Raw genomic sequence first — 18476 nt, 5'->3', positions numbered from 1 at the left:
ACTTAGTTTCAAATCATAGAAATACAAGTAATCTAAATCATGTGGGGGAAACATGAGAAGTTAATATACATGCTGAAAAAATACTGCATTTTCTAGTACTGATATCCATTATGTGCCCTATACGTTATGAAGAAAAATACCTTTTCTCTACCAACTTCAGTAGAAAGCAGGAAAAAATACATAATGATGTGACAGTTTAAAATATCACTAGAGACTGTGGACACCTGGTACTGTGAAAACATTAACAAAACTTTACGAGAACAGTATTAACTTTCCTGACTTCAAAGGTGCTTAATATTTCCGGGTCTCAGCTTTCAGTTTGGTAAAAACTAGAGTGCTGAATCAGATTTGTGCTATTGCTTCTGCTTTAATCCCTAAAGTAACTTGTTTATTTCCATTATAAGTCTCACCACTTAAATGCAGAGAACCCTATTTTTTTAAAGGGGCTGATAAGATGACTACCAGAATGTTTTAATCTCAAATATTTAAAAACCAGTTTGGCCTAAAACTAGTGCCAGTTATTTTCTGCTATGCCTGTATGTCCTCACTTAAATGGGGTAGTGGGTAACGTCAGAGCAGGAGAAGGAAGTCGTCAAAGCATGACGGTTGAAGAGAAACCCAGAACCGGAATGGGCTAGAAGTATCCAAAGGTAGCCGATCCTCCATTTTATTGGTGAGGAAATTGGGGGCCCAGAGAGGGAAGGTAACCAGCCTTGGGTCACACAGCAAGCAGTAGCGGAGCGTCTCCCGAACATGCCAAGGGCCCTAGCTCCCAGCTCTCCCAGTCCTTGTGGCGCCAGGCAGCGGGGAGCCGCGACTTCCCCGGGAGGCCGCGCGCGGTCGCAGGGAACCGTGCCCAGCTCGAGACCTACTCGGTGGCCCGCACGAAGCTGCACGTGTCCGCCCGGCACACGTAGAAGCTCTTTCCTTTATTCGGGCCATGGCGGACGCCAGTCTTCAGGAAGCATAAGGTCCCTGAGGAGAGAAGGTCCACAACGATTACGCCACGCTAGATGGACAGACCCCCAAGGGACCCTGGGACGCTGACCTCCTACCGTGCTCGGGACACCTAACTGCTTCCATCCCGCTCCTTTTTTCCTCTCCCCCGAAACCACCCCACCCTCAAAGCCGGCTTCCGCCTTTTACTCCGCCCTCATCATTCAGGAACCAATCACCACCCACCTCCTGTAGCCTTAACCCCCATAATCCACCGCCGCGGCCGTAGCCATCCCCGCCCTATCATCAGCCAATCAGACGGGAAGTTTGCTCACCTCCAACCAATCACAGCCGCTTTCAGGCTTGGGGGGCGCCAAAATCAAATAAGAGGCGAGTGGGTGGGAGAAACCTGGCCTTTGGCTGGTGGGGTGTGGCTGAGGCTGGAGTAGGGTTTGGAGGCTGGTGGGGCTTCCGGGCCGAGGGGAGAGTTGCTTTGTAGGTCCTGGAAGAGCAAAGAGCAGGACCGTGAGCGGGGCGAGTCTAGCTTGCATTCTTTTAAGATCTCGAGATGGCCCTAGAGGCTGCAGGTGTTACAAACTGCAGAGACGAGCTCTGCAAAAAAGGCTCCCTTCTCCGCCGAGAGCGCCTGGAGCTCCGCGGTCATCTGCGAGCAGGGGCCTGGCGCTGGTGGGCGCTTTGCTGCCGCGCTCGGCCACTGGGAGGGGAGGCCACCGCAGGAGCAGCTACTGGATTTGCAGTGCTGGGGCGGTGGGAGAGGGGGCGAGTTGGGGTGCAGGTGAGGGCTGATGCGGTATCCTTTAAAGCTGTGCAGTGAACAAAGTTTGTCATAGAGCAGGCATAAGGGCTTCTCTGGGACCCCATGACACAAAGTGCTTACCCGTACACGTCTCTCTTGACACCCTGGTGAGAGGGGCAGCATTTTAAGGACCCCGAGACTCATAAAAATTTGAGTAACTCACCCAAGATCACAGAATTAGTGAGTGGACGATCTGCAGACAGATGCCCAGGGGACCGCGCAGCTGCCTCCTGTTTGTTCTGAATGTTCGTTCTCTAGGCGCTCAGTGTAGGAGACCTGAGTTAGAAGTGTCAAAGTGGAAACAACAGGGGAGAAAAAGATTACCTTTAGTGAAAGTTTTATTTTGTACGTTTTTATTGTCAGAGTTTTTCTACTAGTATTCTTTTGTAATATTAAAAACCGAGGATGAAGTTAAAAGAAAGGGGACTATTTGAAATTATAATCAGATCTATTAGTCAACAAAAAGAGCAATAGCAATCAAAGACTTATTGCAAGAGAGATGGCTTCATATTACAACTATTGAGGAACATATGTCCAGACATATGGTGTGGCATGTGCAACTGTACTTACAGACAGAGGAGGACAGAAAATCTTCAAGTTCTAGGAAATTTGGGCTCTATGATAAATGTAAATGTCATATAGGAGCCAAAGGAGGGGTGAGAAACCTGAGGTGTCATTTATTTAAAAAGTATTTACTAAATAGCTTTTAGCTTTTTGTATGCCCAGTGCGAAGCCTAGGTGGTTGAGAAATATAAAATTCATTCATACACAAAGTTGAAAACAACTATTCTAACCACAAAGAGCTTGCTCAGTATTTGGAGGAGACTGAACTAGCATATACTGAACACTTAAATAACAACGTACAAAAAAAAAAAAAAAACAATGTAAAATAGTATTTAAATGTCAAGATGAGTGGAGTTAGCCGTAAACTCTGTAGGACTAGACCTGTAAGATGTGTCTGGAAGCAAAGTGGAGTTGGCTTATACATAACTGTCCCCTCTGGAACACCTATAGATAAACTTAAAGATAGAAAAGGAGCAAAAAGGAAACAAATAACAGGCATTTTCAGTATTACAGTTTATAATAGATTGTAACTCTCACACTGAGAGATTTTTATGCACATATTTAATAAATGCTGTATGGGGAAAAGTAGACCATGAATACTGGACTTGCAGGACAAAGGGCATGATAATTTACTTATTTCTTGAAAAATATCTTTTTGAAACAAAAAGACAAAATCAGGGCCTCTTAAATATCCCATTAAGGAAGAATCTCTTCCTCTGCAAGCATTCAAGCCTGTATCTCAGGTGCCACCCCATGAAAGCATGCGCAGCCAAGTCACAGAGAGGGGTAAACATTTCCTCCATCAATTCAGGATGTCCTAGAACAAAATACTTAAGCTCTGGAGGGTTTATTCTATCTAATCACATTCATAAGGCTGAAAAAACAAACAAGTACTTTGTGAAAGGTGGCCATAATATTGGCATAAACTATAGTGAGTGATACAGTATATACTTTTCAAAATATACACATATATTAACTTATCTTTAATTCATATCCTTAATTAGCCTGCAGACCCCTGGAAAGCCCTTTGGAGAATGTGCTATTTTGAGTAAAGTTGAGTCTGTTTTTCTTTAAAACGTGATTTATTCAAAACGAATGCCTAGACTCAGTCTTAGAGCTCAACGATGGTTTAAATCCACAAGTTAATGAGCCAATAAATTCTTTCTGCATGAGGCTGGTCAAATGTAAAGTATGTGATGGAATTGTTCTAAAACTGGACTGTGGTAATGGCTGCACAACTGTATATACGTTTACTAAGACTCAGGGAACTGTGCACTTTGAATAGGCGAATTCTGTAGTGTCTAAATTATCCTTCAATAAAGCTATTAAAAACAAAGATACAATGTATACGCAATGCCAAAACATTTACATGGAAAGCAAAATCTAGATGTTTTGACATCCTAAGGAAATTAATGGGTGAAGGAGCGAAACAGCAGAAACTCTTTAATTTTAGTTGGTTTTAATCTTCAAGCCGACTGGTTCTCTGAATAAAATCCAGAGTGGTTCAAACGCTCATTTTAATTCTTGGGGAAATGAAACAGCTGTATTTCATCTGGTCAGCATTTGTGCTGGCTGGCATATATTAAACCTGCCAGACTAGGATATTGGTGATAAGAGTGTCAGAAGAGTCGCCCCTGAACATCCCTATCGCTGTCTGTATCGTTTTAAAACAATCAGCAAGTCCAAGTTTCAAGTTATTTGTAAGATTTCCAGTTCTATGCAACCTTTACATTTACTCATTATTTTGAAAATTAAATTGTTCAAATGTGTTTTTCCAATTAGCTGAGGATCTAAGTATATTTTGTTTTCCGAAATTATGTCCCTCTGGGTTTTTGTTCATTGCTTTGGGGTGGGGTGGGGAGGGGTTACTAATTTTAAATAATATATAAAGGATTTTTCCCCCCATAAGGCACATGGTCACTAAAGGGAACCATCACAGTAGCCTAACGCTGAGGTGTATCCTGAAATGACTATTTTACATGCATTCTTACATGTAATTCTCACAGCTGCCCTGGCAGCGGGTATTCTCTTATCCCCATTTTAAACAACAGGATACCAAAGTTTAGAGTAGTCAAGGAGTTTGCCCCAAGGCCGTGCTCTTAGCCATTTCTTTACAGAGCCTCTCCTTGGACTTTGAAACCAACAAATTAATCTTTTCCTGGCCCAAAGTCACAAAGCTGACACAGATCAGGAACTAGAAGCTGTTTTGGAGGAACTCCCAATCCAGTGCTTGCCACCACAGTATTTTTATGAAGCATAAATTATTCAGTGATTCATTCAGATGTTTAACCTACACATAGCCAAGCATTCAGATATTTGTGTCATACAGACGTGGCTCAACAAATCCAAGATAAAAAAAATTTGCAAATCCTAACTACTATATATAAAATAGATTAAAAAAACAAATTTCTGTATAGCACGGGGAACTACATTCAATATCTTGTAGTAACCTATAATGAAATAGAATATGAAAAGGAATATATGCGTGTATATATGTATGATTGAAACATTATGCTGTGTACCAAAAATTGACATATTGTAACTGACTATACTTCAATTAAAAAAAAAAAAAGAAAAAAGAAAAAAACAAACCTACGAGCCAAGTCCTGCCATTCTATAAATGACCACTAGGTGGCAGCATATTAACATTAAAAACCTAACACAAGGCCCACCTCTTCTGCCGTTTTCATTCTTTCTATTTAACCATATGAAATGGTAATTCAATTTCATTTTATTTTGTGCCTTTCAAATATATGATCATTTTAAACTTGCTCTTTGACAAAGGCACAGTCAGGATGAGACTATAATAAGGACAAATCTAGTTATAATTGGAAAAGTGAAGAGACTTTACAAATTCTTTTGTTGTACCAATATTTTGTATTACATTCCAAATATTACTGGTCTTAAAATATCCCCCAAATGCTTCAAAACAGGCCCTCTTACTCCATTTTTCTTTTCTGATAAGTGTACAATTTGGTACTTTTTTGGTAAATTTAGAAAGCTGTGCAAACATCATCGCAATCTAGTTTTAGAACATTTCCGTCACACCCAAAACTTCCCTCAAACCCGTGTGTGGTCCATCACCACTAACACCCCCAGCACCAAGGCAGCTACTGATCTGCTTTCTGCATTTATAAATTTGCCTTTCTGGGGCACTTCGTATGAATGAAGTACACAATATGTAGTCTATTGCCTCTGTCTTCTTTCATTTAGCATAACGTTTTTGAAGCTTATTCATGTTGTATCGTGTATCAGTGTTTCGTTCTTTTTATTGCTGAATAGTATTCCATTGTATTTATCACCAGCTGATATACATTTAGATTCTTTTCTCTTTGGGGTTATTAGGAATAATGTTGTTATGAAGATTAACAAGACTTTATGTTGACATTTGTTTTCATTCTTCTTGGTTAGATACCTAGAAGAGGAATGGCTGGTCAGGTGGTAAGTCTATGTATAACTTTTTAAGGAATTAACAAGCTGTTTTCCAAAGTGGCTGTATCATTTTATATTCCCACGAGCAATGTATAAATGTTGTAGGTTCTCCACGTCCTTACCAACACTTGTTATTGTCTATCTTTTTTTTATTACAGTCATTCTAGCAGCTGTGAAGTGGTTTCATTTATTTTATTTATTACTTATTTTAATTATTTATTTTACTTCTCTTTTTTTCTTTTTAAAAAAAATCTGGGCGTGGGGGAGGTAATTAGGTTTACTTATTTTTTAATGGAGGTTCTGGGGGTTGAATCCAGGACTTCATGCATGCTAAGCATGCACTCTACCACTTGAGCTATACCTGTCCCCTCATCTTGGCTTGAATGTGCATTTCCCAATGACTGTTGATAATGAGCTCCTTTTCATGTGCTCATTAGCCATCATCTTCCTCTTTTTTAATTGTCTTGAAAGGTTTTTCTTCCTTTAAAGGTTTGTATGAAACTTAAAACTAAAACCCAAGCAAAAATGACACTGTTATTAACTCAAGGAGATCAAAGAAATAGTAATGTATAACGTTAATGTTTGTAGACTGTTCAGTAACAAAATTGCACACATGCTGCAGTTACAGTCATATGAAAAATATTTTTAACCACAACAAACTATTAACTTTTAAGACTACATTCCATTCAGATACCTCTGAGAGGCTGAGTTGGGAGATGAGGGTAGTTTTCATTTTCCACAAGTTAACATGTATTGCTCTTATGACTTAATAAAAAAAATCCAGTAAGACATTAAAAGCAGATGCATAGGAAAATATAACAGAAGAAAGGCACCAAAATAATAATAATGGTTATTTAAGATGGTAGGATTATTGGTAGCCTTTTTCTCTTTTCCCCGTTTTTCTACACAGCATGCAACGATATTACACTGTCAGGTAAAGCAGTTGTAGGACCCACATCTCCACACCTCACTAAGCATCTCTTAAACTTGCTTTGTTCTCAGTTTAGCTATATAATCCTGACCTTCCTGTAATTAATCCATTCTTTTATATTCTTAATTCCTTTCATTCCCTTTTTTGGTAGCTAATTTCAATTTTATAGCAAGATCTCTTTTCCCTTAACTCTACTCTAGTTATTTTGCTTAATTCTGACCTTATGCTCAACTCCAATTCCAAATATTACTAGAAAGCAAGGACACTTCTCACTTGTTTTCTAAAACCCTTGCCTCTTTAGAAGTGAGGTAACCTAGAGTCTCAAGGCCTCTCATGGCTGTATACTTGTTTGCTGGCAGTCACCCTGAGTTGCGTTTCTTCTGGAAGGCAGCAAATGACATAGGGTAGATGCCAGGTTCTCAAGCTGAGAACGAATAAACTGCCCAGTGCTCCAAAGACTTTTGCCATGATGTTTGGAGTCTCCCTAGATGCTGGGATCTTGAGGACTGAAGAAACTCTGGCAGAGTTCTGGCCAGTTCTCCATACACGTCCCTTCGGAGTTAACCTAGGGGCTGGAACAGAATAGCTTCTGTTTGTTTGTTTGTAAATTTAAAAAAATTGAGGTATAGTTGATTTACAATGTTGCATTAGTTTCTGGTGTACAGCATAGTGATTCATTTATATATATATATATATGTATGTATATATACACACACATATTCTTTTTCATATTATTTTTCATTACAAGTCACTAAAAGCCATTGAATAAAGTTTCCTGTGCTATACAGTAGGAACTTGTTGTTTATCTATTCTGTACCTAGTCGCTTGTATCTGCTAATCCCAAACTCCCAATTTATCTCTCCCTCCCCCTTTCCCATTGGTAACCATTAGTTTGTTGTCTATGTCTGTGAGTCTCTTTGTTTCGTAAATAAGTTCATTTGTGTCATTTTTTTAGATTCCACATTTAAATGACATCATATGATAGCTGTCTTTCTCTGTCTGACTTACTTCTCTTAGTATGATCATCTCTAGGTCCATCCATGTTGGAACAGCCTCTGTTTTCTGCTATTTTTTTCAGTACAAAAACGGTCTTAAAGAACACATCAGCCTTTGAATAGCATGAATCAGATTCTGTTACTCCTTGCTTAAAACCCTTCGTTGGCTTTCTGTCAAACTTGGAAAAAGGTTTCAGGCTTCATCTTTGTTCACACAGGGCCCCATGTGATCTGGCCCTGGCCGCTTCTCCCTCTCACCTCTGCTCCTGGCTCCCTGCGCTCCAGCCACCCTGATCGGTTCCCCTCCTCAGTGCGCCCAGCTTGGCCTTACCTCAAGGGGGCCTCTGTCCATGTTGTGCTTTCCACTGAGGATGCTTTTCCTAGTTCTTTTTTTTTTTTTTTAAACTTTTTTATTGATTTATAATCATTTTACAATGTTGTGTCAAATTCCAGTGTTCAGCACAATTTTTCAGTCATTCATGGACATATACACACTCATTGGCACATTTTTTTCTCTGTGAGTTATCATAACATTTTATGTATATTTCCCTGTGCTATACAGTGTAATCTTGTTTATCTATGCTACAATTTTGAAATCCCAATCTATCCCTTCCCACCCTCCACCCCCCCTTTTCCTAGTTCTTTAAAAGCCTCGTTCCTCAACCTTCAGGTCTCACTTAAATATCCCATCAGTGAGGCTTTCCCTGACCACTTACCTAACGGAGGTCCTTCCTCAGCGCTCTGCCTCAGCTCCCTGCTTGCTTTCTGTACAACATTTTGCTGGTAGCGCGTTGTCGGTTCACCTGTTGCTTGTCTGTCTCCTCCGTTGATAATATATGTAGATGCCAAGAGAGCAGCTTCTGATTTGCACTATATACACGGGGCACAGAAATTCACTACATACCTTTTAAGTGAAATAAATTAAACCATAGAGTGGAAGGGACCTGAAAGTCACCCAGTGTGTCCTCCCCGTCCCCTCCCCATCATCCGTGATGGATTCAGCATAGAAACTTCGGGTCACAGCAAGTTCTCTACTTGGGTATCTCAAAATGTCAATTAATTCTAATGTGTATTGAGTAGAAATCCTTCTGTCTGAAACTTCCACTTACCATCTGGAGTTACACATAATACACAATTTTTTCAATGTCACTTTCAAATATTTGAATATGATGATCTCATCCTCCCCACACTCCACCTGGGTTCTCATTCCTCAGGGAAACTGCTCCAACCGCTTCAATTACTTCTCTCCTCTCCAGATCCCCTCACCAGCATTTTTCAATGAATCTCTGCTTAATTCGAGGCATCTCAAATAGAACTCAATAGGAAGAATGATGTGGGATAATTATCTCCTTTATTTTGGATATGACCACTTTATAAATGCAGTATAAAGCTACAGAAATCTTTTTCTCTCTCTTCTCTAACAAATACGTCATGCTAGTAATTTATATCAAGAGTTCAATCAACCAAAACCACTGCTTTCATTATCACACATGAACTCAAGCCTCCCTTACCTGGTGCTTCTAATTGCCTGAACTTAACTATGAATTCTAGCTTTCATCCTGTTAGTTTTGATCCATCATTCTAACCTGTCTAGATCTCTTTGAATCTTGTTTCTGTCAGCTGACTTGTTAATGTCATCTCCTGACTCTGTGTCGAGTGAGCACTTGACAAGCCTGCTCGCTTTGACTTCATCCAAGTTGCCAGTAAAAATGCTGACTGGGGTAGACCCATTAGCACACCCTGGAGAGGTCTCTTCCAGGTAAACATGGTGCCTTGGTCATCATGCTTTGGATATGGTCATTCAGTCAGGCATGGACTCTCATTAATGCCACGTTGCTCCTTCTTATTCAGATGCCTCGCTGTGGCTCACACCCGCTCTCTATAACTGCCCTGTGATTTCCCAGCCAGCAAAGCATAGCAGAAAAGGAAGTGAGGTTGATCTGGTTGATTTTTCCTCTTGGTGAGCAACACAGGAAGGAGCCTAGAAGCCACAGGGGGATGTGGTTCTTCAGGGCAAAGGTACTGGGCTGGTGATTCATTCAGTCACACCACCTCCTGTTCTGTCAGTTTGCCTCTCAGCATCTGTCACTTCTCACTTATCTAGTCTGCCACCCTCTTCCTCTCCCTCTTGGTCTTCTTTCAAGGTTTACACACATTTGAATGAAGGCTGGGTAGTTCAAAGTGAGGAATTTGCCTCGGTCCAACAATGAGAAGAAGGGTTAATAACTCTTTTGATGAAGATCTGAGGCAGCCTTCCTGGGAAGCCTAGGACATCCCCTTCAAAAGATCTAGCTGGTCCTCTCTCTTCAGTTCTTCTTCAGTACTTTCTCACGCTCCCTTGCCTGGACTGGCTTCCACCTTACTCTAAGTGGGAGCCGACAGACCTGTCTCCACCCACAGTAGACAGAACTTACACTCTCTGCTCTTCCAGAGAGACAGTGAGCCTTACCTCACGCTGGAGGGCTTGCTGCCTCTCCAGGCATCGGAGGGGTTTCTTCCTGCAAGCTCGCAGTCTTCTCTCTTCTCACAGAAGCTGCTGGCACCTGGGCCAGGGCATCAAGAGACCCACCTGAGCCAGAGAGAAGAGCTTGGGTGGGTGGGGCAGGGGCTGTAAGGTTCTTCTTTCTGTAGTTTGTGGCTTTTATTTCTGCTTTCTCATTCTTATGCTTATTACCCATGTCTTCTCTCCCAGTCCTCTTTTTCTCCTACTTTCCCCACTGCTCCTTCCTCCAACCCTCCACCCTTCTCCTTTGGTCCAGGGGAGACAAAAGCAGCATTAATGATTGGCTGTGGAGGATGATCTTCCGGGTTCTTTGTCTTCGCACTCACAGCTCTGCATTGAGCAGATTCGTTTCATCCTTAAACTTTTTCCATGATGACACAATTCCTGCCCCTTTAGTAATCACCGGTTTTCTGATGGAAGAGCTGAAGCACAGCTAAGTGGTAGGTGGGGAAATTCTGCAGGCTTGAATGGTTTTGCTTTTAAGTTGTGTACCCTACCCATGAGTGTGTAAGTACAATAAAAAATACCAACATGTAGCACTCAATTTATTCCATCTGAACCATGTAAACATGCATAAAGAGCACAGATACAGGGCAAACCACAGTGCAGTTCATTCATTACATGGTCAGTTCTGCTATGGGCCAAATTATCCCCCACCCCAAGTTCATATGATGAAGCCCTGACTTCCCAATGTGATGGTATTTGGAGATGGGGCTGTTGGGAGATAATTCAGTTTAGATGAGGTCATGAAGGTGGGGCCCTCATGATGGCATTAGTGTCCTCTTAAGAAGAGACACCAGAGAGCCTCTCTCTGACCTCCCTCCCTCCCCCAGTCTCTGTCTCTCTCCATCACACAAGGACACAGTGAGAAGCTGACAGTTTATAGGCCGGGAAGAAGGTCCATGCCAATCACCTGGCACCTTGATCTGGGACTTCCCAGTCTCCAGAGCTGTGAGAAAATAAATTTCCATTGTTTAAGCCACCCAGTTGATGGTGTTTTGTTATGGCAGCCTGAGCAGACTAATACAAATTTCCAAGCTAATTGTTTGCTACCTGCCATAACATTTGTTTTCCAAATGTGTCATTTGCACTCAAATCTACATGTAAATTGAACGAGCTAATTAATACAGGTATAAAGTATCTCAGTATAAGAGTCTCTGGTGACTTCATTTCCCACTGATTCCACTCTATTTGCATATCTTCACTCGGAACTCCTGGACTAAACTACACTGACTTCTCATTTAACCTGTAAAGCACTCAGACAATTTTCTCTAAACACTTCTCTGTCCACGTTACTACGATATCCTGACTCTTTCCTGAACTTTTACACTTCTCTTTCCTGAAATGAGTCTCCTGGACTGTGGACCCAAGCAAGGATCCCACTTTGTGGCAAAGCCCAGGCTTGCCTTTCATTTCCATACCCTGTCTCTCCACTACTGTGTTAAAAACTAGGAGGCAAAATGCAGGTAACTGGTAGCCTCTTCAGGAGCAGAAAGGATTAATATGGCCAGTTTGTCAATCATGGTAATGACGTCTAACATTTATGAGTTCTAACTTCCTTACATGCACGTCTCATTTAATCCCTACAACAAACCCTCTGAAGCAATGGATAGTCCCTCCATTTGATGGACGAGGGAAGTGGGCAAAGAGATTAACTGCCAAAGGTGACCCAGCCAGTGAGCGATGTCATCAGGAGCTGAACCTAAAGCAGTCCAAATCCAGATCTCACATTCCTGACTTAAATTGGTGGAAGTGCTCATTGGACATACCATCTAAAAAGACCAAAAGGTCACCCTGGAAGACTCTAAGAAGGAGTAGTTAGCAGCCTCAATTTTATCTCACTGCAGCTTACTCCTTATGAGGACTGATATGTTGACTATTTTTCTGTGTGTGGAGAAGGGTTACGAAATATCACAATTGCATTTGGCCTGTTGCCAGGTGAGAAGTCTCCTATTTTACTGGATTTGAGTAATTCATACCTAATACTATACTGAATACTTTCCTTCCATCAAGAACAAGATCTCAAGCGAGGAATTTAGAGGTGTGTGTGTTGGAGCCAACACTAGCCATATCCAGTAACCCACGTTCAACATGGAAGCTACGGCCAGCCCACAGCCCCTTCAGTCTCCTGTAACGCTGCTCGAGTTTTTGCTTCAATAGCGATGCCTTTCGCACCAGCATCCCCATTTGTCAGTTGTAGGGCTAGAAGGTTTTGTGGCCCCCACATAGGAAATAAAGGCTATTCTGATAACTTGCATTGTTTTATTAGGCCGGTCGTATCTTGGGTATTGAGAACAGAAGACTCTTGAAATGATTTCCTGCTGCTAGTTGCATGGTGCAAATAGCTGCTGTCGGACAGACCGGTAAACAATACAAAGATTCCCCAAAGACAGACGAGAGCTCACAGCATCTGCCTTTAGTCACGGGAGATCATACAGAAACACGCTCTTGTGTGTCTGTTTGAACAGCATCACAAGGCAGCACAGGGCAACTACTCAATCATCATGCTCTGAGCTGGACGGAAATCTGTGGGAACCCAGGCGAGGAGTGCAAAGGGGTCTCCTGCTCCTCCAGCCCGAATTCGTCTCCCCTTTGTAGAGCCAATCGGCACTCAGAGAGCATGGGAGAAAAGAAGCACCCATCATTGTGCGGTCCCAATGAGCCTCTCATTACTGCGCGCGTACAGGTCTTTGCTCATAATGAGAGCGCAGGCTCTCTGCAGCCGGAGGAAGCATGCTGTGACAGATGCTGCTTCTGGAGTCAACGCACCAGCTCTGCCCCTTAGTGCTCAGTGACCTTAGGCACCGTACCTAACTGCTTTTTCCTGGTTTGTGCTTTAATCTCAGTTTCTTTACAGATTTGTCATAAGGATTCAGTCCTCATGATTTATTAACTCCTTTCTCCTTTTCTCTTGGAGGCAATGGATGATGTCAGTTATTTCTGCATGCCTTGCTCCTAGTGTGTGTCTTGGCACATGCTAAATATCAGAAAATGCTTGTAGAATACAGGAATCTTATTTCTCTTGTATATTAAAATCCCCCTCTCTGTGTTGGCCATCCAGTTGGTTCTCAAATACTTTTTGAAAGAAAGATGCTTTTTATTTAATTATTTTTTAAAGTTTATTTTACTTTATTCTTAATCTTTTTGGTGAGGGGAGGTAATTAGTTTTATTTAGTATTTATTTATTCTTAGAGGAGGTACTGGGGATTGAACCCATGACCTAATGCCTGCTAAGCATGTGCTCTACCACTGAGTTAAACCCCCTTTCCCCCAAAAGATGCTTTTTAAAAAAACTCAGGTTTAAGCTTACATGTAGTAAGCTATTTATTAAGTTATGCATACTATATTTATATTTTATATTTATTAAATTATATAGAATTAATTTCAGTTATTTATGAACAGTACAGTACTCAATCTTAGGAAGACAGTTCAGTGAACTTTTACAGAGGCATATGCCTATGAAGCCATCACCTAGATAAAGATAAAAAAACAGTTCAGTTGCTTCAGAAGCTTCCTTTATGCTACTTCCCAGTCAATACTCCTGCCAGAGGAAATCATTATTCGGAGTTCTGTCACCATAGATAGGTTTTGCTTGTTCTTGGACTTCAAATAAGTAGACTCATATAGGACATGCCATTTTGTGTCTGGATTCTTTCACTCAACAATGCTGTAAGATTCATCCACATCATCACATATGTCAGTAATTTGTTCATTTTTTTACTGTGCAGTATTCTGTGATGTATATAAACTATACCTTATCCATTCACCTATTGATGGACAATGGTTTTGTTTCCAGTGTTTAGCAACGATGAATAAGGCTATGCGTATCCTTGCGTATGTCTTAGTGGACATCGGCATTCGTTTCTCTCAGGTAATGTAAGGAACGGAATTGCTAAGCCATAGAGTCAGTGTATATTTAAATTTATTAGAAACTACCTGTTTTACAAAATAGTTGAAGAGATTTACACTCCCATCAGCAATGTATTGAATTCCAGTTGCTCCAAATTCTTACAAGCATTTGATATGATCAGTCTTTTCAAATTTAGTCATCCTGATGTAATGAATTTGGGTTTTCATTTAATGGTTATTCACAGCATATGAGCTTATTAATAATTCCTTATCCCATGCGGTCCTCCATCTCAGCAAATGGTTTAATGTGATGAATATGCTTCTAGTCAAAATAGCTCCATTTGGCAGTCAGAACTGGTGCAGAAGGAACCTTGGATTCAGAGATGACATGATAGAAACTCCAAATTTCTGACAAGTAAATTAAACATAAAAGCAAGTTTCAAAAATACAAAGTAAACAGAAAGCCAGTTAAGATAATGAACGACATAACCCTCTCTTATCTCTACACTTCTCAGTAGAAAATTCTGTCAACACGTATTTATTAAATTGAAGAAGAATCTCATAACATGTGTCATTGTATTTTACAAATACGTATTAGCTACCTCTATGAGCTTGACATAATACTGGAAACTTGCTGATAATTTTGTTCAGTTCTCCAAACTCTCACAAAATTGGTTTTATCTCCATTTTACAAAGTACCCACCCCGACCCCATCCCTCATCCATGCGGCTGCTTTTCCAATCCTCCTACAGGACGACTGTTCTTTCCCTACTAAGCAACAGTCAATGGCTCACCCTGTCCATCCAATAAAGTCCAAGTTCTTGCACAAGTTCACGATCTCTTTTCCTTCCCCTGTGTTTCTGTGTTAATCTCCCATTGCCCCCCTCCGCAAATCTAATGCTTAAATCAAATCAAATCTATTCTACATACTGTGCTTTACACGAGGCTACCTCTGCCCCTTGATGACTGTTTACTCCAACTTTTCCTGTCTAAATATTTCCGGACATTTTAAAATTTAAATGACATCTCCTTTGTGACATCGTCTCATTTCTCATTGCCCATGGCACTTTGCTGCATTAGGAGGTAAAGATTAACAGCCAGGGTAACAGAAGTCTGAGCTGAACCTATAGGTAATGCCGACTTCTCTGGACCTGTCCGATGAGTGGGGAGCCTCCCTCAAGCCTGATTTGCATGACCCACCTGCAGGAGAAAGAGGGCTGCTGATGAAGACATTACAGAGTTTCCTGGGAGCCAAGAATGTGAAATGGAGAGCACAGTGTGAAGTCTGTCTCTCAGACTAGTTCCAGACTGGCTGGTGTCTTGACCCTAAGGAGAAAGGAGATATTGAGCAAAAGCTGAAGGAGTTGTCACAGGAGATCTTTAGAGACATGGGGGCACAAGCCATCTTGGATTTTTGTTGTTTTCGTTTTCTGGGGGGAGGTAATTAAGTTCATTTATTTATTTTTAATGGCAGCACTGGGTACTGAACCCAGGACCTCATACATGCTAATCATGCACTCTACCACTGAGTTAAACCCTCGCCCACCATCTTGGATTTGATGGAAATCCAAATAGAGTAACACAAGGACAGAATGAGAGTTAGGTACTTTTCCTTGCTTGCCACTGTCCAGCTTGGGCATCTCAGGTGCTACAGCATCCTGACTGCAGTGGGAGCTGTAGATCTGAAAAGAGCAGCAGGAAACCATGTGAGAGTGGACTTGTTTGTGAACTCGGATGAATTCCCAGGATCCTAGAGAAGCTCCAGGAATGTTTGAAGAACACTTTCTAGATGGTAAGACTCTGTATAAGCTTGGGGCAAAAGTCAGTAGAATTTGGATTATTGCTGTTGATTTCATTTCATTTATGTGCACAGACAGGTAAGGCCTGGAAAACCTTGGGTTATGCTGACATTCATTTATGACTTGAAATGGTTTAAAACTTATCTTCATGTAAGTATCTGATTTGATCCTCATAACAACCATATGAGGTGGATAACATTATCACCAGATTTTTTCCAATAGTGATGGATTTGAGCACAGTATTTATTGGGGAAAGAGTCCAGGACTTGTCAGCAGACCTAATTTTGAGCTCTTGCCCTTCTGCCTATGGCTGGGTGATCCTGGTGAGACTTAACCTCTCCGAGCTTCAGCTTCTCACCTGCAGGACAGGAATCGCAGCCCTTTTGCGTGGGGTGCTGTGAACCTGAGATGAAGAACAAGTCCTGTGCGACTGTGAGAAACTACTGTGGTGCAGGACTTGCTGCCAACTGCACTCATCTTCTGCCGTAAATCGGTCGTTCCTCGACATGCCTCAGCAGACTGAAAACAGTGAATGGAGTGTATTCACGCCTCCTTCTTCTGTGTTACCTTGTCCTGCAACTCAGCAGGTTGGTGTGGAATACCTCAGGGGTGGTGAGTTCCTCATCTTTGATGGGAGTGTGATGGAGAGGATTCATACTTCAGAACCGCTTGGACTAGACCCCAATCCAGAGAGCCTAAGATTCTTTACTGAAGTAATCAGGTACATACCAGATACAGATGTAACAGGTTAAATCAAGTTCCCCAGGAACACAGTATGTGGCTAAGATACATAGAACATGACCCACCAGAAGGCTGTGTAGGTCACACAGTCTATTGTGGCAACTACTCAACCCGGCCATGCTATGGTAAGGGCGGCCATGGACAACACGCAGGCAGATGAGAATGCCTGTATTCCAACAACTTGTATTTTAAAAAACAGATGTTGGGCCTCATTTGGCTTCTGGGCTACAGAGTAGCCAACTCCTGAGACAGAGGTTTGTCCAGTTGCCAAAGAGGATTTGGTAACACAAGCAGCCAAAAGCAAAACCAGGCGGTGACACAGAATAGAAAAGTCAAAATCATTGAGTGAAAGTAACGTTCTCTGTTTAGCTTTAAAAACAAAAATGAAAGGAGGTGGGAAGGGATAAATTGGGAGTTTGGGATTTGCAGATACTAACTACTATATATAAAACAGATAACCAACAAGGTCCTACTGTATAGCCCAGGGAACTATATTTAATACCTTGTAATGGCCTATAATGAAAAAGATATGAAAAGAAATATATATATATATGTGTATATATGTATATGTGTGTGTATATATATATATAAATTAAAAAATGAATCACTATGCTGTACATCAGAATTTAACACAACATTGTAAATCGACTATGCTTCAATTAAAAAAAAACCTGAAAATGAACAAGTGCATAATTGGAGAGAGAAGGGGTTTCATGTAAAATGTCTGCTGAATCAGATGGAAACAAATTTTATTCTAAAGAAGTTCAGAAAGGTAAAAAGAAGACTCTAGGGTTTTAGCTGCTTGAAAACTCACTATAGGCCAAATAGCGTGATGTGATTTCTTAGAAAATCCAATGTGCTCTAGTTCCCATTAATGAAAGCAGGGCATCCAGAACAAACAGGGTGATGGTCCCCGGGGAGCAGGGCTGTGGAGTCATCCCCTGGAGCCCTCCCATCCCAGTGCTGGGCACATGGGAGGGGCTCCCTGGGGGATAATCGTTCCCGTGCACTGCTCTGGGTGGAGTAGTGGGATATCTGAGTGTCTTCCGTGCAGTCTCTGTTTTGAATTCAAATGTGAAAGACTGGTGTTTGAGCTAAGAGCTGAAAGGCAGGGTCCAGAGGCAGATGGGGAACAGCGAATGGGGAGAAAGGACCCCAGGTTGGGACACTACTAGAATCTACTCGGATTCTGTCAGGGCTTAAATCCAATCTCTTTCTCTTCAACATCCAATTAAAATCCAGGTTTCTGGAAAAGATGGGGGTGAGTATCACACCAAGAAATCTTAGCATTAGCTTTGTTTTCTGAAAAATATGTTCCCTCACCTGAGAGAGAAGAAACAAACGTGCTGGCCTGCTTAAGAAAACATTTGGAATATTTCAAATGAGGCTACAAAGGGAGATGAATTGAAGGAAGTGGTGGGTCTGCAGTGCGAGTTCTCACAGCCACCAATAATTCCCTTGCAAAGGAACTAATTATGCTTGGAGAGGACTTGTGTGCCTGATAAAATAATTAAAAATAAATTGCTCTCCTTGGAAATGCAAATTACCGTGTGTGAAAACAACCCCGTTGGTCACATAGATAATAAACAGATGTGTTTTCTCAAGTCTGTGAGGTGGCACTGATTGGTTTCCAGTTCTGGGTACCACAGGGCCCAAGCCACCTTAGAAACAAAGGTGGGGGAACCTCAGGCCTGGTGGGGACAGTTGTTATCTCCTCGGGGACAGCTGTTGAGAGCCTTTAGCCTTGACACTCCCCACACCCTACCCGGCTGACTTTTCCTGGCTGAGAACAGAGGATGCTGAGGAAATGGACCTGACCCACTCTTCCCCCTGAACTCCTCGCCCCTGCCAGAGTGGGAGGGGACGGTGGTGCTGTTAGACCCCCTGCCTTCTGATAAATACCCCAACG

General features: G+C 41.7%; 1 protein-coding gene across 3 annotated transcripts in view; it reads right to left on the bottom strand.

The window, feature by feature from the left end:
• TTF2 (transcription termination factor 2) overlaps nt 1-1161 on the bottom strand; it is a 48007-nt gene extending 46846 nt beyond the window's left edge. For all 3 annotated transcript variants that reach the window (XR_006719797.2, XM_010968151.3, XM_045505872.2), the window contains exons 1-2: nt 1056-1161; nt 873-975 (exon numbers count right to left, since the gene is read on the bottom strand). Coding sequence is in view for 2 of the 3 variants with exons in the window: in XM_010968151.3 (XP_010966453.1) it covers nt 873-975; nt 1056-1083 (131 nt within the window). In the remaining variant the exon portion in view is untranslated. The remainder of the gene's footprint in view (nt 1-872; nt 976-1055) is intronic.
• Between the last annotated feature and the right edge of the window lie 17315 nt (nt 1162-18476).

This window comes from Camelus bactrianus, chromosome 9 (assembly GCF_048773025.1).
Source record: "Camelus bactrianus isolate YW-2024 breed Bactrian camel chromosome 9, ASM4877302v1, whole genome shotgun sequence".
NCBI classification, from domain to species: domain Eukaryota; kingdom Metazoa; phylum Chordata; class Mammalia; order Artiodactyla; family Camelidae; genus Camelus; species Camelus bactrianus.
This window is presented reverse-complemented; position numbering and strand designations above follow the sequence as displayed.